The 21469-nt window shown below is 45.7% G+C and overlaps 2 protein-coding genes across 10 annotated transcripts in view; one reads left to right on the top strand and one right to left on the bottom strand.

Annotated features, from left to right (window-relative positions):
• Positions 1-54: 54 nt before the first annotated feature.
• On the top strand, positions 55-4869 carry SPAG4 (sperm associated antigen 4). Of its 3 annotated transcripts, none has more exons than XM_020894046.2 (12): positions 59-553; positions 1067-1171; positions 1498-1564; positions 1749-1810; positions 2064-2107; positions 2422-2447; positions 2575-2683; positions 2923-2998; positions 3142-3257; positions 3826-3993; positions 4498-4587; positions 4703-4869. In XM_020894046.2, exons 1-12 carry the CDS (start codon positions 244-246, stop codon positions 4850-4852), a joined length of 1323 nt encoding a protein of 440 aa, XP_020749705.1. In that variant the 5' UTR covers positions 59-243; the 3' UTR covers positions 4853-4869. The 3 variants fall into 3 exon arrangements, with proteins under 3 accessions (XP_070328679.1, XP_020749705.1, XP_020749706.1); XM_020894047.2 differs by having other exon boundaries at positions 1088-1171; XM_070472578.1 differs by lacking the exon at positions 3826-3993 and having other exon boundaries at positions 55-553.
• Positions 4870-5508: 639 nt separating this feature from the next.
• Positions 5509-21469, bottom strand: part of CPNE1 (copine 1) — a 38295-nt gene continuing 22334 nt past the window's right edge. For 6 of the 7 annotated variants that reach the window (XM_020894045.2, XM_020894043.2, XM_020894042.2 and 3 more), the window contains 15 exons: positions 14154-14282; positions 13876-14055; positions 13657-13731; positions 13504-13575; positions 13286-13366; positions 13029-13118; positions 12827-12913; positions 12609-12695; positions 12462-12521; positions 12248-12381; positions 12087-12141; positions 11788-11839; positions 8377-8510; positions 7998-8234; positions 5509-7827 (listed from right to left, as the gene is read on the bottom strand). In XM_020894045.2, coding sequence (XP_020749704.1) covers positions 7687-7827; positions 7998-8234; positions 8377-8510; positions 11788-11839; positions 12087-12141; positions 12248-12381; positions 12462-12521; positions 12609-12695; positions 12827-12913; positions 13029-13118; positions 13286-13366; positions 13504-13575; positions 13657-13731; positions 13876-14055; positions 14154-14282 — 1614 coding nt within the window. In that variant the 3' untranslated portion in view covers positions 5509-7686. Of the gene's footprint in view, positions 7828-7997; positions 8235-8376; positions 8511-11787; positions 11840-12086; positions 12142-12247; positions 12382-12461; positions 12522-12608; positions 12696-12826; positions 12914-13028; positions 13119-13285; positions 13367-13503; positions 13576-13656; positions 13732-13875; positions 14056-14153; positions 14283-21469 lie in introns of those variants that run through there. The other variant, XM_070472577.1, reaches the window with a different exon arrangement.

The following is a 21469-nucleotide window of genomic DNA, read 5'->3' on the forward strand; positions in this document are numbered from 1 at the left end:
CCCAGGGACGTCACGACTGGCTCTGTGACGCCGGCCAGGGCATTCCACGGAGACGGTAGTCTCCTCTATGCAGTCAGCAGCCAGGCCCAGTTACAGAGGAGAGGGCTGCGGCAGGCCACGGGGCCCGCCGGCTGCACGCAGGGTCGAGGGGTCCGGGCGGCGCGCACCAGCTGAAGGAGGGCCGAGGGCCTTGGAGGCCGCGACGGTGCCTTTGGCGTCGGAAGGCCACAGCCCCGGGTCAGGATGCGGCGAAGCCCCCGCCCGGGTTCTGCCGCGTCCCAGCACAAGCACACGCCCAACTTCTACAGCGACAACAGCAACAGCTCTGTGAGCGTCACCTCGGGGGACAGCTGCGGGCACCGGTCAGCTGGGCCGGGGCCCGGGGAGCCCGAGGGCAGACGAGCCCGGGGCTCGAGCTGCGGTGAGCCCGCCTTGAGCGCTGGAGTGCCCGGAGGAACCACAAGGGCTGGAAGCTCTCGGCAGAAGCCGGCGCCTCGGAGCCACAATTGGCAGACCGCCTGTGGCGCGGCAACCGTGAGGGGCGGGGCCTCGGGTGCGGGCGGGGTCGAACCCGGGTGAGCGGAGGGAAGGGGTCGGGCCTAAGGGGTGGGGTTTGGCGCGGAAGCGGGATAAAACTATCTGGGCACCTCCTAGGGGGCGGGGCCTGAAGGAAAAAAAAAGAGTAGGCAAAGAATAAGACGGTCTCAGTGAGGTGGATGGTCCTGGGAAGGGGCGGGGAAAAGTTTGTGATTGGGCACCGCCGAGGAGGCGTGGCCTCGGTTGTTAGCACCAGCGGCTACCCGACAAATAGGCCCGTATCAAGACCTAAGGCTGGGGGCGGCACCGCCGTTTGGCGGGGGGTGGGGGTGGTACAACGACTAGAACGAGCCTCCCGGGGTGGGGAGCGGGGCCTCAGAGTGCTGCAGGAGCCCAGGGTTGTGGATTCTGTGCGACCAAAGCCTGTGAGGCTGCCCTGCTTCTGGGCTAAGGGAACCTGCAGCCAGGTCCTGGGGAAACAGTGGGCCTGCGGTACACAAGGCCCCAATGGAGCCCTTGGCTCTCGCAGAACCGCCTGGCTCTCCCGCAGTCTCTGAGGAGCAGCTCGACCTTCTCCCGACTCTGGATCTGAGGCAGGAGATGCCTCCCCCGCACGTGTCCAAGAGCTTCCTGAGTACGGGCCAAGCCAGCCCAGATCCCCTCTGACCCCTCTGGCTCCCCCCTCCGAACTCCATTTCTCACCTCTGAGGCCCTGTTTTCAGTTCTGAGCCCCCGGCCCATGTCTGATTGTCCAGCCTCTTCCCTGAGCCCGACTCACCTTCTCTAAGAATGAGAATCCATTCTCCTTGTCCCCATCTAAGTCTCCTAGCGCATCGCTCTCTTCCTGAGGCCCCTTCCTAGGTTTTTCTGAACCTCCAACACCACTCTGTGAGCCCCTCCCCCCATCTCTTTCCCTCCCTAAGCCTAGTCCCTTCTCTGAGCCCCCTTTCTTCTCCTCAGGCCTACTCTTCCAGGTGCTGAGCATGTTGTTATCCCTGGTAGGAGAGGTGCTGGTCAGTGTGTACAGGTCAGAGGGAGGGAAGGGGGAGCCCCAGGGGCTGCTCTTTGGAGGGGGTGGGGAGCAGGGCCAGACCCGGCTGAGGCTTGAGCCGATTCATACCTGTGTTCACAGGAGCTGGGTCTAGGACCCTGGGGTGGGGGCTGGGGATTCTCTGGGGTCTCCAGGCCTCAGCCTCCCTTCGGTTCCTCAGGGAGGTCTGTTCCATCCGCTTCCTGCTCACGGCTGTGTCACTGCTGAGCTTCTTTCTGGCAGGTGAGAGGGTGATCTGTTCCCAGGGCCCCAGCCCTGGATGCTTTGAAGCCAAACCTGCTACACTTTGTCTTATATCCTTCAGCCCACTCAGTCCCTTCAGAGGCTCACAGTTCCTCACAGTCCCCTTCAGAGCCTTCCCTCCTCAAACTGAGCTCCTTCAAGCCCCTTTCCCCCCACTGTCACCTTTTCACCTGAGAAACCTCCTCCCTTCCCTTCCCTTCCCTTCCCCTGAGACCACTCCTTCTTTCTCCAGCACTCTGGTGGGGGCTCCTGTACCTCGCCCCTCCTTTGGAAAATGTGAGTCGGGGAGACTCCTGGGGTTGGCTGGTTGGCAGGCTATAAACCTGGAGGTTGTGGGGAGTCCTCCGGGCCACTGGGGAGGGAGGCAGTGCTGGAGGCTATCACCCTAATGAAAGGCTGGCTATAAACAGGAGATTTCTGGGGGATTGTGTCCAGAGGTGCGTGAGGTTCTGTCTTGGAGAGATGCTGTAAGGTCAGGAAAAAGGGGGTAGGCAGTCCTCAGAGAGAAGGCCCTTTATATCTGGCCACTCCCACACTGAGGTGGGAGCTAAGCAGCGCTGTTTTTTGTCCCTCCCTCCTCCCTCCAATAGGAACCTAAGGAGATGCTGACTCTAAGGTGAAAGAGGGCACTGGGGTGGGGAGCTGGGGGCCTCAAAGGTGCTTCTGTTGTGGTGGGGAGATCCTACGGGAAGTGGCCAGGGGGACAGGGAGCCAACTGCAGCGTGCCAACCTTCTGCCTGCAGCGAATACCACGAGCGCGTGCGCTCCCAGGGGCAGCAGCTGCAGAAGCTCCAGGCTGAACTGGTTAAACTCCACACGGAGATGTCCAGCGTTCGCGCCGCCAACAGCGAGGTGAGTCCCGTAGATGCAGCCTGCTCTCAGAACCCGGTCCAGGAGCTTGGCCGCTGGGAGCCTGGCCCAGTGGCCCCGCCCATCGTGCAGTCCCCGCCCACCTTGGAGCCTTGCTCCCTCCGCCCTGAGTCTTAAGGGCCCGGACCTGAGCCCCACCGCCCCCGCCCCGAGAACTCCGCCCCAGTATAAATCCTGCCCGCAAGCCCCGCCCCTCAAGGCTCCGCCCTCTCTCTTTTCAGAGAGTGGCCCAACTCGTATTCCAGAGGCTGAGTGAGGACTTTGTGCGGAAACCTGACTATGCGCTGAGTTCTGTCGGTAAGACCCAGAGAGAGACTGAGACTCAGTCTCAGACAGAACTATGTACAAGATCGGCCCAGACAGACCGACCTCAGATGGACACTGCCCTCGCTGTGGGTCTGGCCTGGGAGCCTCTGACTAGTTGCTTCTCCCTGCTCCAGGAGCCTCCATCGACCTAGAGAAGACATCCCAGGACTATGAGGATGCGAACACTGCCTACTTCTGGAATCGCTTCAGCTTCTGGAACTACGCGCGACCGCCCACGGTTATCCTGGAGGTGGGCCTGGAACCTAGATCCCAGAAGGGAACCAGGGGCGGATTCTGGAGAAAGGATCCCACAGCTTCCTGGGGTTGGACCTGACTTAGCTGAGGGCATGGCGCCAGGGGGACCCTACTGGGCATAATTTGGCCGCCTAGAGGCGGGCCTGGCTTGCCTGGAGTGAGGCTCTGGGTGAGGTGGAGGACAACATAATACTGGAGACCTGGCAGTGCTTCCCTGGTGGCTCAGACAGTGAGGAATCTGCCTGCAATGCTGGGTTCAATCCCTGGGTCAGGACGATCCCGTGGAGAAGGGAATGGCTACCCACTCATTTTCTTGCCCGGAGAATTCCATGGACAGAGGAGCCCGGCTGGCTACTCCATGGGGTCACAAAGAGTCGGACCCGACTGAGCAACTAACACTTTCTGGCACTGCTAGAGACTAGAGTCCTGGGTGGAGTTCTGGGTGGGCCCTTGATAGGGTCAAGCTGATGGAAGGGCCTACCAGAACCAATGCCCAAGGAGGCTGGGGAAAGGCCACAGTTGCTCAGTCCTGTGGTTCTGAAGATCTGTCCACCCCCCTGCAGCCAGATGTGTTCCCTGGAAACTGCTGGGCTTTTGAGGGTGACCAGGGCCAGGTGGTGATCAGGTTGCCGGGTCGTGTGCAGCTGAGCGACATCACTCTGCAGCATCCACCGCCCACTGTGGCACACACCCGGGGAGCTAACAGCGCCCCCCGTGATTTTGCAGTCTATGTAAGTGGGGCTGAAGCCAAGGAGGTGGGGGATTTTCCTACAGAGCACAAGGCAGACATGAAAACTGGGGCTACTGAGTCTTCGCTTGCTCATCCATAAAATGGATGCCTCTCAGGGTTGCCATAGGCCTTAAATAACTACCATATTCAAATATTGGTTATGGTTTATTGAGTCCTTAATCTGTTTTGAGTCCTTTAATCTTTACATGGATTATATATCCTTGCATCCACACAACAATCTATGAAGTGCTATTATCTCCCCCCTTAACAGACAAGAAAAAGTAATGCTCAGATAGGGGAGGTAACTTGCCCAAGGTCACACAGCTAACAAGTGGTCAGGCTTAAATTTGCAACTTGATTTCTTTGAGCCCAGATTCCACACTCTATCGTCCTAACACCGAACAATAAATGAGAGTGTGTATACAACTATGGAACACATAGTAGGTTCTCAACACCTCCACCTCCACCTGTGTCTCTGTTCCTCCACTCCTTCTTCACTTACCAGGGCCTCCAAGTTGATGACGAAACTGAGATCTTCTTGGGGAAATTTACTTTCAACGTGGAGAAATCTGAGATTCAGACTTTCCACCTACAGGTATGTTGGCCTCTGGGAGGTGAGGGGTCTAAGAGAATGGGACAGTGAGGGAAGGTTGGGGAGGAAGGCAGCCCTTGGGAGAGCAGACATTGTCATCATCCATTTGTCTCTCCAGAATGAACCCCCAGCTGCCTTTCCCAAGGTGAAGATCCAGATTCTAAGCAACTGGGGCCACCCCCGTTTCACGTGCTTGTATCGAGTCCGAGCCCATGGTATTCGAACCTCAGAGGGGGCAGGGGACAGTGCCACAGGGGACACCCATTAAACGTGCTGATTGTTGGAGTAGAGTGGAAGTCTGTCTGAAAGAAGCTGGATCAGTGCTGGGAGGTCTGTTGTGGGCAGGGAGGCTGGCACTCTAGTTGCCTTTTGTACATAAATATGGTGGGGGGGCATCTGTCAAAGTGCCTTCTTGGAGAAGCCCAGATCAGTAGAGTTAACAGCAGAGGCTCATGTGTATGGAGTGGTTACCATGCACCTAAGACAGTACTCTGGATGTTATATGCCTTCTCTAAATAATCTTTACAACCAGAGTGAGAAACGGCTCAGATCAGGAAAGTTGCAAGGTCACACGGCTAGTGAGGAGCTGAGCCACAGTGGGACCCTGAACCTACCTTTCTCTAGAGGGTGCCTTCTTGTAGAGCTACCAGTCGGCATGAAGCCGTGCTGTGCCCCTCACTTCTCATCCCAACTCTTGCTGGGTGCAGGTGAAGGCAGAACTTCCCTTTTTTCAGGTAAAATCTTAGGGAGACTTGAGCACCTGCAGGGGGCATGAGTCAGAAATGATGCCGGCCTGACTGTCCCTACTCAGGTTGTTTTCACTAAAACTTGAGTGTTCAATTATGCTAGGAACAATATAGGTGGTAGAGTGTTGACCAGTCCCTGCCCTCCAGGAGCCTGACAGGGAAGAGAAGACGCTCCAGAAAATGGGACAATTCTTTTATTGATCCAAGAACTCTTCATTCCAAGGGTCAAAAGTAGAATTGGAGGGAAAAAGACAGAGGAGATGGACATCAAAGGATTAATGAGTTCTACCTGGGCAGAGAGCTCGAAAAGGGGGAAAAGTGTCAAAGAAACACATGCAACATCTTGACTGTTAGGATCCTTTCCAGTGTGTTCATGTTTTGGAAGAATCTACAGACTATGAACAGTGTTATACCTCTAGAAAGTGGAATGCAAGAGTATGTGTGAGGATGAAACATGTATCCATCTATTTAAATTTGGGGGTTATAACTTTTGTAATTTGAAGACAGAGGGAAAAGAATCTATTGAGTACTCTTAAAGTCTGAAGTTTTGTAACTAATGAACTAATACAGTTTTTCTGGAGGGCATTTTCACTATAGGTGCTGAAAAGTCTTAACTTTTTTATACTTTTTAATCACAGCAATTCCATTTCTAAGAATGGATCCAAAGGATACACAGATATAATCTAAATTACTACTTTAAAGATGTCGATTACACTGTTGTTTATAAAAGAAAACATGGAAATAGTATCTAAGAAGATAAAGTACACCACAAAAATAATATGTAGCCAATAGAAATGGTAATATAAGAGACTAATGTCATGAAAAGTAAGTAATAATACATAGATTAATTTTTTAAAAAAAGCTAGGTTACATACACACATACACAAAAGCAAGCTAAGCTGACATAAATAAAACTTTTAAATTTCCATATCAAAAGAGTTACATAGACCAAAAGACATTATAACTGAAAAGATAATAGCCTGGGAGGAAATATTTTTAACATGTTTAAGAGATTAAGGGTGGATAACTGAATAACTGTAACAATAAAGGCTGTAAAGGACAACAACAACCTATAAAAAAGCTAGTCATAAGAAATACAATTGACAAATGAACATATAAAATGATACCTAGCCTTCATAATTCAATAAATTCAACTAAAACTGAGGGGTTTTTTGCCTGTCAGATTAATGAAATGGGTAAAAAATTGTTATGAAATGCAATTTACAGTATATTAAAATATTAAGTATTCGTATCTTTTGATTGAACATTTTCACTTGTCAGAAATTTTTCAGAATCATTACTATATAAATGCAGAGATAAATGTATTAGGATATTCCTTACAGCATTGTTTGTTGTAACAGAAGAAAACCAGAAGGGAACCAAATCTTGATAAATTAGGGATTGGCTAAGTAAGCTATAATACACTCATACACAGAGTAATCTATAGGCATTAAAAAAAAATGAAGTCAGTAATAAATTCTAATGGATAAAATACCCAAAATACAATAAAACAAAGTGCAAACAGTGTAGTAATCTATTTAGAGGAAAAAAATTGTCAGACATAGGAAATACACCCTGCCCATTATCTACCTCATACATTTGAAATAATTTTGTACTAACTAGCATACATTTAAAAAACATTTAAAGCATACTAAAACAGTACATACAATATGGTCCCAATTCTGTAAAATAAAAAATATGCATCACTGTAAACATGTATAAAGTATTAAAAAATATGCATCAAATATTTTAATGGGACATGGGAATTTGGGTAGTATTTTTCCCTATAATGAATATACATATTAATTTTCTTGTAAGGAAAAAAAATAGCTATTAGAAAAAGTGAGGCTTGCAGCCTATTTTTAGGACTAGAACTACCACTGCTCCACCTTCCAGGGAGTTAGGCATAGCCCTTGATCCCCTCCCCTAACACTTTCCACCTTGTCTGTGTTCCCAGCTCAGCTCTGCTCTGAAGCAGGGTGTTTGGATTATACTCAGTTTTTGCATTTTCCAAAACAGAGTCAGTGTCTCTAGATATCTGGCCAGGAATACCCAATTTCTTTGAGTGGGGGCTATTATATCAGAGACTCCTTCACTCAATAACCCCTAAAGTCAACAAGTAAGTTGAGAGAGGAGAACTAACCATGGCTAATAGCAGATTCCCACCTAAAACACAGAGTAGTAGCAAAATTCATCTTTATTGAATGAGGGATTCCAGGAGCAAGCAGGTGAGATCAAGGGCAGCAACAGCAGGATTAAGTATAAAAGTATAAAACATAAAGTGCAAGCACTAGGGAATGTGTGTGTTCAGGGCTGGTGACCTTAGGAACATGGAGGTCGACCTCTTCAAGGGAATCTAGGCCTGGGGGGCCTGTGCAGGGCCCTTGGCTGCAGGTGGAGGTGGCTTGAATGGAGCCCAACCTTGTGCCCTGAAGTAGGAGACCAGTTGCGTGGGTACTTCTGCAAGTACAGTCTGCGCCAGTGCCTCTCGAGGGGCCTGCCAGAGAAGAGGGGCAAGTTCAGTGATGGGCCATAATGGCTTCATTTGTACAAGGCTGACATTTCACACCCAAGAAAGGATACAGAATCCAACACCTAACCCTGCCCCAGGCTCGGGTGAAGCTGAACTCCCAGCTCTGTTCTGTCCCCAAGCTTGCCCCTACTCACATTCTGGAAACGGCGGTAGGGCACAAACTGCACTATGTCACGAGCAGCTGCCTCCCCGGAGCGTGTGTGCAGGGGTCCACCATCAGCGTCCAGCTGCTCCATGGCCTCGAAGTCAGCACAACCCACACCCACGATGATCACCGACATGGGCAGGTAGGAGGCACGAACCACAGCCTCACGTGTGGCCTCCACATCTGTCACAGCACCATCGGTCAGCAGCAACAGCACGAAGTATTGCTAAAGGCAAGTCCATTCATATACTTAGGCAGGCCATCTAAACATCCCAGCCACACATTCCCACAATGACAAGAAGTCTCTTGTTAAACAGTCCTCAAGGGAGCACCCCCCTTCCTCGCCCACTACCTCCCATGACCCTTACCGAAGCATTCCTCTGATTTGCAGCCTGGGCTGCAAACCTAGCCACATGGTTGATGATGGGTGCAAAGTTGGTGGGACCATAGAGCCGAACTTGGGGCAGGGCCTGGCGGTAGGCATCCACAATGCCCTGGATGCCTAGAGAAGAAAGGCAAAAAATACCATAAAATACTGGGCCTCTTGGGGTTCTGCCAGCCCTGATGATACTTTATCCTGGCCAAGAAGATTTGGGAACCTGAGTGCATTTCATTCACTCGCCCCTGTAACCCAAGGTTCTTAACTTTACCCTACAGATGAGAAAATTAGGGCCAAAGAGAGGAAGGGCACGTGCCCTGAACCACAGCTTGAATTAAAATCCAGATTGAGGGAATCCCCTGAACAAATCCAGGCGAGTTGAACATCAAATTATAATGCACTTAAAAAATAATGAATTATAATGCATTTTATAAAATAAGAATTCACAGACATATAATGGACAAGGGAAAGCTCTTAATAAATGTAGAAGAAGAAATTATAGAATAATTTGATAATCAGATAATTGATTAAGGCAAGGATTATCAATGGATGCTAAAAGGTAAAAATTGATGAGTGATTGGATATTTATATAGTCTCAAAGTATCCTCCCAAAGGATGATGACTATTAGTTAAAAAACAAAAAAACAGGCCCACTCACCCACAGTCAATTAACAAAGGAGGCAAAAACATACAATGGAGAAAAGAGTCTCTTCACCAAGTGGTGCTCGGAAAGCTGTACTGCCGCAAGTAAATGAATGAAGTTAGAACACTCCCTCATACCATACGCAAAAATAAACTCTAAATGGCCTAAAGACTTAAATATAAAACATGACACCATAAAACTAAAAAGGAACATAGGCAAAACATTTCTCAAGGAAATAGGAATAAAAGCAAAAATAAACAAATGAGACCTAATCGAACTTACAAGCTTCAGTACAGCAAAGGAAACTATAAACAAGACAAACTACAGACTGTGAAAAAATGTTTGGAAATGATGTGACCAACAAGGGCTTAAATTCCAAAATATACAAATAGCTCATACAACTCAGTATCAAAATAACCCAAATAATCCAAAAAGTGGGCAAAAGACCTAAATAGACAAATCTTTAAAGAAGATACAGATGGCCAGTAGTCACATGAAAAGATGCTCAACATTGGTAGATGCTCAATACTGGTAATTATTAGAGAAATGCAGGGAATTCCCTGACGGTCCAGTGGTTAGGACTCTGTGCTTCCACTGCAGGGGGCACGTGTTTGATCCCTGGTAAGGAACTAAGATCCTGCATGCTGTGTGTCATGGCCCCCCACAAATGAAGAACTGCAAATCAAAATTACAGTAAGGTATCACCTCACACCAGTCAGCAGGGCCATCATTAAAAAATTTATAAGTAACAAATGCTAGAAAGATGTGGAAGAAAGGGACTTCTTCTACACTGTTAGTGGGAATGTGAAATTGGTACAGCCACTATGGAAACAGTATGAAGGTGCCTTAAAAACCTAAAAATATAGTTGCCAAATGATCCAGCAATCCCATCCTGGGCATATATTTGAAGGAAACACTAATTCAAAAAGATACATACACCCCAATGTTCACAGCAGCATTATTTACAGTTGCCAAGACATGGAAGCATCCCAGATGTCCATCAACAGATGAATAAAGATGTAGTATATGAATAAAGCTATCTATGAAACAGAAACAGAACCACAAACATAGAGAATAGACTAGTGGTTGCCAAGTGGGAAGGCGTTGGGGGAGGGATGCGAGTGGGAGGTTGGGGTTAGCAGATTTAAGCTTTTATATACAGAATGGATAAACAAGTCCTACTATATAGCACGGATTACTATATTAAATATCCTGTGATAAACCATAATGAAAAAGAGTATTAAAAAAGAATATATATATGTATAACTGAACCACTTTGGTGTACAGCAGAAATTAACACATTACAAATCAACTATACTTCAATTAAAAAATACTAAAATAAAAAATTGAGTCAATAATTTTGAGAAAGATAATGGGTCTTAAACTGTTTCTTTAAAAAAACAAAGAAAGGGAATTCCCTGGTGGTCCAGTGGTTAGGAATCCACATTTCCACTGCAGGGTGCCTGGGTATGATCCCTAGAAACTAAGTTCCCGCATGCTGCATGGCACGACCGAAAAAGAAAATACTTTTTAAATTAAAAATGAATAAAAATTAGTTAAATATGTGTGTGTATAAAGGAATGATATATTGCGATCTGCAGCAACATGGATGGACCTAGAGATTACCACACTAAGTAAGCCAGAAAGACAAATGCCATATGATATGTGGTATTTAGATTCCACATATATGTGGAATCTAAAATATGATAAAAATGAGCTTGTATACAAAACAGAAACAGACACAGAAAATAAATTTATGGTTAACAAAGAGGAAAGAGCATAGTGGAGCAGTAAATTAGGAGTTTGAGATCAGCAGATACAAATGACTATATATAAAATAAACAAAGTCCTCCTTTATAACATAGGGAACTATATTCAATATCCTGTAATAAATGATAATGGAAAGGAATATGAGTTTATATATATAAACTGAATCATTCTGCTGTACATTAGGAACTAACACAACATTGTACATTAACTATCCTTCAATTAAAAATGTTTTAAATTACATAGAAAGAAAAAAGCAGTACTTGTATAGTAGAGAAACCTGGTAGATTCCACCTCAACCAAATGATCAAAGTTAATAAGACTGCTAAGAGGATAAATCAACATATGCCTCCAGAACATACAGCATGGCTTCTGTGGTATTCCCACCAAAAATGCATAACTTGAATCTAACTGTGAGGAAACAGGTAAACTCAAACTGAAGGACATTCTACATATTAACTGACCTGTAATCTTAATAAAAGCATGGATCAGATTAGATTAGGTCAAGTTTTCAACTTCAGCTTGTTTACGTGCGGGTGGCTAGGGAAACATGGGGTTTGGTCCTCTCTAGACAAAAGTACCCTGAATAGAGCTGCAAGGAGGCACCAATGCTTCTGCTGATGCCCAAATAAGTACCTGTGAGCCTCTAAGCAAAGATAATGATGATAATAAAACAGCTACCATAGTTTAAAGAGCACTTAGAATGTGCCAGGATTACTGCTTCAAGCTTTATATGCATCTTCTTAAAATATTCAATATCCTATAATATTTATTATGAAGCCAAAGCACACAGAAGCTAAGCAACTGGCCCCAAGTCACGTGATTATCAATGGCAGGATGAAGATTTTGACTCCAGAGGCCTAGTTGTAAAATCCACTCCTCTAGACAATGGAGTCAGGTGTCTATCTCCCCACCCTCATTCTCCTTTGCCCACACGAGCTTGGCAGAGATTGGACAGATACACTTTATGCTGGAGGATGGGGGACTTACCTGCACAAAAGGGGTTACTGGGGTTGAAGTTCAAAGCAAATTCATGGGAAACCTGAGGGCAAGAATAAAAATGAGGTTCCTTCCCCATGAACACTTGTGTGCTAAGAAAAAGGGCACTAGGATATGTACAAAGCATTATTTAGGAGGTATTTAGTCCTGAGCATCTGTTGTATACACGCCTGTACGGATGAATCCCTGCAATTCCACATAAAGCTGGGTGCTAAGTAGCAAGCTTACCACATTCCCCCTGATCAGGACCATGAAACTAAAAACAGTAGTGGAGGGGAGAACTCACTCACCTGCCAATCAGGGGGTACCTGGGCCCCAAATCCAAATGCTGGGAACAGCTTGTCCCTGTGAGAAGACAGCAAAGGGGGGAAGAGGCAGTGAGAGGACTATGAGCCCAGAAGCTAACAGCATCTGCAGGGAGTGGCGATGAGCAAGAGACAAAGCTACTTACGAGTCATAGTCCTGAACCACACTGCCCACACTCCACAGTGCCGTCAGGTACTCATTGACCCCTGTTGGGCTCAGGTAGTGCAAAGAATCAGGTGAGGAAGGGTCTCCATTGGAGCCTGTGAAGTCCACGCCCACCTTCGGGGAGGGAAGCAGGGGAGTTGAAGGCCATCTTCCAGCCCCAGAACTTTCTTCTTGCCCCTGATGAAGCAACTTACAGTGAAGTTGATTTGACAGCCTCCCATCACATAGTCCAGGAATGAATGCTCTGTTTCTACCTGTAGTTGAAACCAGGGATATAGCTGGAGTGAAGGGATTGGGGTCATGGAGTGTCTAAGGCTGGGTCACATGGGCTACTGTCTCACCTGACAAATCTTGACACAGATAGTTCCAGAGTTCTTGTAACTTTTCTTTTTCTGCTGTTTCTCAGGGTGAATGCATTCAAACTCAGCCTGGTAAGGAAAGAAAAATCAGAGTAGAAAACTTTCAGAGCATCAGCCAGGATGGGAGCTGCCTTGTATTCCCTCTATTCCTGGGGCTGTAGTCCCTATGTCCACCTCAATATCCCTGAGCCAGCACTCACTGGGGCTGCTTGCAGCTGAGCCAAGCTGGTGTGGAAGGTACCAATGAGGTCATGTGAACCATCACTGTCATAATCGGAGCATCGCACCTAGGATGGAAGGTGTGTGTGTGTGTAAAGACCAGGAGGCAGGTGGCAGGTGAGAATAAATCCCTCCCTAGACTCTCTGCCCCTGCTCAGTCCATTCAGGAGGCAAGCTCCTCACCTCGATGGGTATACTGGGGTCTCCCCCACAGAAATGTTGAAGGGGAACAGAGAACCGTTTCCAAGTAGGATTCAGGTTGTTCTTGATGACCTGAGGGTGGAGTACAAAGCTTCCAGTGAGCTCTGGGTTGGTATGTGGGGAGCTGCCATTCTTCCGTAGCCATATGCAGACTCCTCCCTGTCCTCCAAATCTTGGTAGTCACAAACCCCAGGAGATTCTCTCCTACCCCATCACACCCAATCCCAGGGGTCTCACACCTCTGATCTGTATGCCAGGTGCCATTTCCCATCACCCTGACGGAAAAACTCCAAGAACGGATCCGATTTTCCCAGGAAGTCCTGTCAATGTTACAGAGACTCCAGTTATAAGACTCAGGCAGAGACAAACACTATGAAAGACCTCTGTCCCCTCCCACCTCCAATACACCACCCGTCCACTTAATTCTTGAGCCCCCAGGGCCTCCTTCCATACACACCTTCTTATCTAGGTTTCTGGCTTCCACCTCCATGGTCACTACACGATTATCTTTCAACTCCTGAGCTGAGACCTAAGTAGGGGAGGCAGGAGACTGTATCGCTCGAATTCCTCACTGATATGAGCACACTCCCACAACAAACCCCAGCCTTACCGTGATGGTCCCCCGCCCAGCAGGCTTTCCAGGCTTTAGCATCAAGGGCAGAGTTAGCATCCGACTGGATACAATCTAGGGCAGGGGATGGGGGACCAAGATCTCAGACAAGGTTAGGTCCTGTTGACCCCCACCTCCAAATTCTAAGCTTTCTGGGTTATCTCATAGGGCTCTGACTCAACCTGTGTCTGAAGGATTCTAATCCTTGGACCTACACACCTGTCCCAGGGAACACTCAGCTCCTCCCAGGAAGTCATCGTCCCCCAGCTCAGGCGTCTTGTTGTCTATGTCATAGATGCCAAATCGAAGCTTTTGGACTGTTTCAAAGTGGTACTCAAGCTGCAGAGTCTTGGAGAACTCAGGGCTCGAGCAGTTCCGTACTCGCTCAGTCCGGCCAAGCTGTCGGCAGAAGCCAATAAGCATCACAATCATGCACCTTCCACCCCTAAACAGTCCTGGCATCCCTCCACAACTTTAACCCCCATAGTCCTCCTTACCTCAGTCCAGTTGCCCCCTCCCACATCCTGTAAAAGGACACAGAGTGGGTCAGACTTGGAGCCGATGTCCTTGTCAATGAGGTGGTCACATGAAACAGACAGCTGAACCAAGGTCACGCAGTGGGCCATCTGGGGGGTGGAAAAGACACAGATCAGCCACCGAGGACCCTTCTCCACCTTTCCCTGACTGTAGGTCCCAACTTGTAAAGTCAGTCAGCTTCCGCCAGGCAGGGCTGAACCTGTGTCTACCCCCATGACACCTAAGGAACAGAAGGCCCTATAGGTTCCAAACTCCTCCAATCCCCTTGGGTAGGCTCAATGGGATGGGAGATGGTGATTACAGTCAACCCTGATCCAAGAAAATGACAGTAAAATGCAGAAACAGTGTACTGGCCTCCATCAACAACTTTGACCCCAAACTAGTCTTCAGCCCCAAATTGGGTCCTAATCCCAATAATGCTCCCTGGACCTGGACCCCAAATTTGGTCTCTTCTCAGAGACCAATCAATCTCACTCTGATGCCTTTACTGGCCTCAGATCAGACCTGAGTCCAAGTTCTAAGCCCAACACTGCCCAAAATACAACTGTGATCCAGATTCTGCTTTCCAAAGTCTCTCCCTTCAGTGATTCCCGTCTAACCCTGGGGACCTACATCGTGAGGTAGAGTTATGATCCTCACACTGATTTTCCTAGCCTCTAATCAGCTGTTCAGGTCCAGCTCCTATTTGCACTACCTAGTCCAAGCCCATCATCTCTCACCAGCCTTACTGCATCACCTTTGAAGTTCTCCCTTATCCTACCTATGCCATTCCCACCTCTACTCATCCTCACACCAAAGGTTACTCTCAATACAGCAACTGTGGTGACCCTGTTAAAACATGGGTCATGTCACACTGCTACCAAGACCCAATAAAGATTTCCCATTCCTTAGAAAAAATCCAAACTCTGTGTTGGCCTACAAGGTCATGTAGTGGTAAACAATCTGCCTGCCAATGCAGAAGCTGCAGGAGATGAAGGTTCCCTGGGTTGGGAAGATCCCCTGGAGGATGGCAACCCACTCCAGTAATCCCATGGACAGAGGAGCCTAGTGAGCTACAGTCCATGGGGTTGCTCAGAGTCAGACACCACTGAGTGACTGAGCACACACACAAGCAGGCACTAACAAGGTCTTGAAAGATCTAGATCTGACCTGACCCTTCTTGCTCATTCCATTCTGGCTACACAGTCTGCTTGTCATTCCACAAATATGCCTGTTTCCACTTCAACACCTAGAAGGTTCTTCCCTCCTATAATCCACATGGCTTTCTGTTGCCTTACAGTGTCTCTAGGTCTCTATTCAAAATCATCTTCTCCATTTTGAACAAAAAGTTTCTCCTTTTCTGGCCATTCTGAAATTTCAACTCTACTACTCCTGATACATCACATACTTATTTCCTGCTTTTTTTCTCCTTAGCATTTATCACTAATATACTGTATATATTTATATGCTTTGTCTTCCCCATTAGAATGTACACTCCATGAGGGAAGGGATATTTATCTGTTCTTTCCACTGCTCTATCTCAAGCACCTAGATAATATTCATAATTGTCTAATGAAATCTGAAAGGCCATCTCCAGCCCCTGCTCCCATCTTAGCCAGGTCTAAACTGACTGGCTGTCAAACAGCACCAAAGCATCTCCAATTCATCCATCTCCTTTACTAGAAACACTATCTTATTGCATGGATCACCATGATGTCCATATAAACCCATTTGCCTAAGTCACCGTAACAGTTATCCTCAGACTCTTCACTAACCCTCTGTCCCCACTGACCAAGACACCTGCAGATCATCTGTGCCAAGAGTGCAAACGAGATCAGATCCCTCACCTAGCCTCATCTAGCATTCCAGGTTTCCGAGCACTATACCTCAGGATGCCTCTAGCCTCAACCTCCCTAAATCGACCCTGAAGTCAATCCCTCCCCCAACCCAGCCCACAGTCAGTGCTAGTCCCATCTTGGTGTCTCACGGTCTCCATCTCAAATGCTGTTATCAAGCAGAACTGGAATGATTTTTAAGAGTTCAACCTGCTTCATATACTGTCCCTCCATAGCATCTGAGCCTCTGCTTGAATGCATCCAATGATGGAAAACCCACCACTCTTACAATTCAATTATCAGAAAGTCCTGCTCCATCATGTTCTATGCAAATCAACCCAAGTGAATTCTCACTTCTACACATTATTCCTATTTCTTCTTCAGTCTAAAATTCGACAAGAAAGCTTTATTTCATCTCCCTCTGAGAACCATCTGAAACCTGGAAGCAGTGAACCCCAAGCTAAAATCTGGAGAAATAGCCCTAGTTCTTTTGAATATTGCCACCAAAATGTGGATTTCAGACTTCTGACCAGAAGTCACTGCTTTACAGGTTCCCCTAGGACAGATCCAGAGAAGGACACATACTCCCTAAGGGAATGGGACTGTAACTTAACCCCAGGTCATAACTGGACCCCACACTTCTCACTTTGCATGTTCTCTCAGGCAGTATTTGCATAGTACAGAGACAAAGAAGAATGCTGGAAAACGTGAGACAGCTTAAAGGTCTATCAGTTAGGTGGTGACTAAGTAAATTATGGTAATTAGTCAATGGAATGCCGAGCAGCAAGTAAATAAACAATTAAGGCAGAAGTATATTGGTATCATGTAATAAATAAAGTTGCAAATAAATAAAGTTGCAAAAAATGCTAAGAAAAGTTAACCCCATTTCAAACTTCAACTGTATGTGTATATACAATAGATTTAAATATATATGCAAAATAAATACAATCACATTAAAATATGGAAGACACACCAAATAAATGCAACTTTTAGGTACACCTCAGAGGAATGGAATGAAGGTGAGAATTTTACATACGCTTATAGACACTTCTAAACAACGACCTAGGTGGCATAGTGGTAAAGAATATGCCTGCCAATTCAGGAGACGCAAGAGACACAGGTTCGATCCCTGGGTCAGAAAGACCCCCTGGAGAAGGAAATCACAACCTACTCCAGTATTCTTGACTGGAGAATCCCATGGACAGAAGAGCCTGGGGCCTGGCAGGCTACAGCCCATGGGGTCACAAAGAGCTGGACACAACTGAGCAACTCTCACACACAGACACTTCTATATTATTTCAATATTTTAAACTATTTTGTATTTTTTAAAGGGACTCAACTTTTCCCCCTAATCCACTCCTCCAGGTCCTCCTGACAATATTCTAACCCCAAAGCCTCTACACACTTTCCACATAACTTCAGACCTCTTTGTTTCCTGCCTCCTGTTTTTTCATTCTATCAGTGTCTTACCTAGTCATCCTTGATGCCACCTTTCCGAAAGTCTCTAGGCTACCTAGAAGCCCTGTATATATCTGCTCAAGGCCTTTAGGTTCAAAGCCTAATTCCCCAGCATAGCCACCTTGTGGCACAACTCCAGAGGACCAATCTATACAGAATTAAGTAACTGTGTAATATGATGACTTTGCATCTATAATGCAACCTTCAAAGCTTTTTTTGACTGTTCTACCGCCTGTCATTCCACCACCCACCCAACTAGTCATTGAAGGCTATTTCTTGATCCTCAAACACACACGCACAGACGCACACACATGCTGATACCTCTGACTTTCTTCCCTAGCAAATGCTTTGTCAACCATGGTTATGCTATGACATTATTCCTTTCTGAAGTCTTGCCCACCTTCCCCACGTTGGACTTCTCTCTTCTGTGGATGACTGCAGCAATTTCTTCACCAGCTTTTCTGTATGTACATGTGCACACGCACGCACACACACACAAAACTCGTCAGCCAAACAGAAACCAGTTCATGCCATTTCTCTGCTTAAAACTCTGGAATGGCTTCCCCAAATACTCAAAATAAAAAAATTCCAAAGTTCTTACCATGGTCTACAAGGCCCTGCAAGACCTGACCCTCACCTAACTCATCATCTTATGTACCTTCCAGACAGATTTCATTTCTGATCCACATACACTCAACATCCATTTCATTCCTCACTTCAGGGCCTCTGCACTATCTTCCCCCATATGAAAGTGTTAGTTGCTCAGTTGTGTCTGACTCTTTGGGACCCCATTGACTAGCCCCCCAGGCTTCTCCATCCATGGGAGTTTCCAAGCAAGAATACTTCCCCCATATATACTCCAGAAAATAAATAAGCTATATTAGAGTAGGAACTATGTTTGGTTTGCCTATCTCTATATGTACAATACCTACAACAGTACCCACCCTATAGGGAGAACTCAGCAAATATTTAGTGACTTAATGTTGAAACCATTATATCAGAATCTTACTTTTGTCTGTCTACCTACATAATATGGCCTCCTTGGAGCTAGGGGTAGGTATTATTTCTGTATCCTTAATACTAGTGCTTAGTTGGTACTCATAACTATTCACTGATTAAAAGGTACATGTGCTTCTGCTCAACTCAATCTTTCAGGCCTTTTTCATTTGAACTAATGTCCAGCAGTAACACAGAAGTTGTACTCTTCTACAACTAGCCTTTAAAATTTAAATGCAGGACTCCTAGAACTCAATGTTAAATGACAAGTCAATTTAAAAAATGGGTAAAAAAAAATTCTGATCAGATATTTCAAAAGGAAAACACATGAACTGGAAATAATCAAAGGAAGAAGTCACTAATAGCACTGGTTACCAGGGAAATACAAATTAACACCACAGTGAGATACTATTACCTACCCGTCATAATGGCTCAAAGTAAAAAAACTGACAACGCCAAATCTTGGCAAGGATGTGAAACCCTCACATGGTGTTAGTGAAGGTGTTAAAGGTACTGCTTTCACGGCCTGGGAGCTTATTAGAAAACCAAACACATACCTAGTCTAAGAGCACCCACATCCTAGTCTTTTATCCAAAAGAAATAATATCCAAAAGAAATAAAAACATTATGTTCACAAAAAGACTTGTACATGAATGTTCATGGCAGCTTTATTCATAACAGCCAAAAATTTGAAACAGCCCAGGTGTCCATCAGTATAAGAATGGATAAACAAACCATAGTATGTTTGCATATGTAATAGAAAACTACTCAGCAAAAACAGAAACTATTCATATCTGCAACATGAATGAATCAGAAGCATAAAATGCAGTTACACTCTATCAAGTTTTAGGACAGGCAAAAACTATCATGAAAAAAAATTCAGAAGTGTTTGTTCTTCCCCTGTTCTCCAGGGGAAAAGCAGTTATTAACTGTGAAGAGACAGAAGAGAATTCTAGGGAGAATGTAAGTTCTTTAACTAGATAGGAATGTGAGTCACAGGTGTATTTACCCTTTTCATCTAACGGTACATTGAAGTTATATACATTTTATTATATGTAAGTTTTATCAACTCCCTGTCCCAAAACTCATAAACTATATTCAACTCAAGGTATACTGAAATGTTTATGGGTGAAGTATGCTGATGCTTGCAACTTCTTTGAAATGCACCAAAAACTAAAATGATTTACGGAATGGATAGATGTAGTAAAATATGGGAAATTTTAAACTGTAGAATCTAAGCGGTGGATATATGGGAATTCACTGTATGAATTTTTCAACTTTTCTGTTTGTTGAAAGTTGGCATAATAAAACACTAGGGAGTGGGAGGAAAATGGAAGGGGACTTCCCTGGTGGTCCAGTGGTTAAGAATCTGCTTTCCAGTGCAACGGACACAGGTTTGATCCCTAGTTGGGGAACTAAGATCCCACATGCCATGGGGGAATGAAGCTTGTGCGCCACAACTAGAGCACCCGTTTGCCACAACTACTGAGCCCTCATGTTGCAATGAAAGACCTGCATGATGCAACAAAGGTCCTGTGTGCTGCAACTGAGACCTGATACAAATAAATTTTTTTTAAATAATAAAAAAATGTTGGGGGAAAAACTTAAATGGAAGACTACAGGTTTATTCCTGATAAAAACTTTGCGTGAACTATAAGAGCATTAGCAGCAATTAACTGTGGTGGTGAGATTATAGACAACAACTGGACTTGTTACTCTTCCCCTCTATAACTTCTTAAAGATCCCAGAAAAAGATGCTTTTGATCTGAGTCAAACACATAGGGGGTAAGGAGCTTCCTCTTGTGCCAGGCCTCAATTTCCGATAGGCCAGAGCCTTCTATTTTAGTCTGTTACCAAAACCACCTTCTTCACAGCTGGTCCTATTCTTGTTTCTTCTTGGCCCAGACTAAAACCGCAATCAGAATGCTGTGGGCCCGTATCTGTCTCAGAAGCATACAGGGCTGGATTTCATTCTGAGAGGTCAGAGCTTCCTGGATAACTAGTTTTGTTTTTTCACAAATCTGATTTTTACTTTCTCATTGGAATTAGTGATTCTTATAAGCAAATTTTTATAATGTGCAGTTTTCCATCCTTTGAGTCATATTCCCTTCAAACTTTCAAATGCATGGGACTATTATTAATCTCTCCTAAATCCTGTTTATCTCCTTTAAATTTCATCTCCAAGCCTGCCCCGTTTGGAAATCTTCCACAGTTAAAACTAGTCGGTGCCACTCTTCTATCTCATATCCCTTTAACAGTCACATACTTTACACCAGTCTCATTTACTTTTCATCTACTGTCATTAATCTCATGGGATGTTCAGTATTCTTTACAGGACTGGAATTCTACAAAACTTTATAAAATACAACATTTAAGTGAGTCAATAAAAGAGTCTCGGGAATTTTTTCATTTATTTTTGCAAGAGATCTGGCAAATACTTGTCAGGTCTTTTGTGTACTTGCTTCTGAATCAGCACATCTTGTCTGGATGCCTGTAATCATCTTCTAACTGGTCTCCCCATTTCCACTCTAGGTCCCTTCCCATCTGTTTTCTATGCTGTAGTCAGAAATCTTTCCTGACTTCAACCAACAAAACGCAGCTTCTCACAAACCTATCAAAATATGTCATTTACCTGCATACTATCTATCCCCCCTACCAAATTATAAATTCAACAGGGGATGGACCAGATTTGTCTTATTTCCATTCCGCTTTACAAATAACTGCTAAGTTAATGCTAAAAGAAAGAAGTGATAACTTAAGGATCCTCAGAAATAACCCAAATAAAGCCCTGGCCTGCTGCTAAAGCCATCAAGGGAGAAGTGAGCAGTCTAGGAACATCCAATACAAAAGACTAGCTTGTTCTCTCTGTGCACCCACAGTTCACATCTTTCCACCTGGGGAATTGCAAATGGAAACAACTGAGTGTTCAGCAACGACTTTTTCTGCTTTTGCTTTCCACCACTTGGGAGTCTCATTCCCTTCACTTGCCCTTGTAGATCGCTTTCCTC

The sequence above is a fragment of the Odocoileus virginianus genome, chromosome 9, assembly GCF_023699985.2.
Source record: "Odocoileus virginianus isolate 20LAN1187 ecotype Illinois chromosome 9, Ovbor_1.2, whole genome shotgun sequence".
Taxonomy (NCBI): Eukaryota; Metazoa; Chordata; class Mammalia; order Artiodactyla; family Cervidae; genus Odocoileus; species Odocoileus virginianus.

Coding starts and splice junctions, on each gene's coding strand:
- SPAG4 (XM_020894046.2), top strand. CDS start 244: ATGCGGCGAAGCCCCCGCCCGGGTTCTGCCGCGTCCCAGCACAAGCAC. Junction 2,999..3,141: donor CTATGCGCTGAGTTCTGTCG/GTAAGACCCAGA, acceptor TCCCTGCTCCAG/GAGCCTCCATCGACCTAGAG. Junction 3,994..4,497: donor CCCGTGATTTTGCAGTCTAT/GTAAGTGGGGCT, acceptor TTCACTTACCAG/GGCCTCCAAGTTGATGACGA.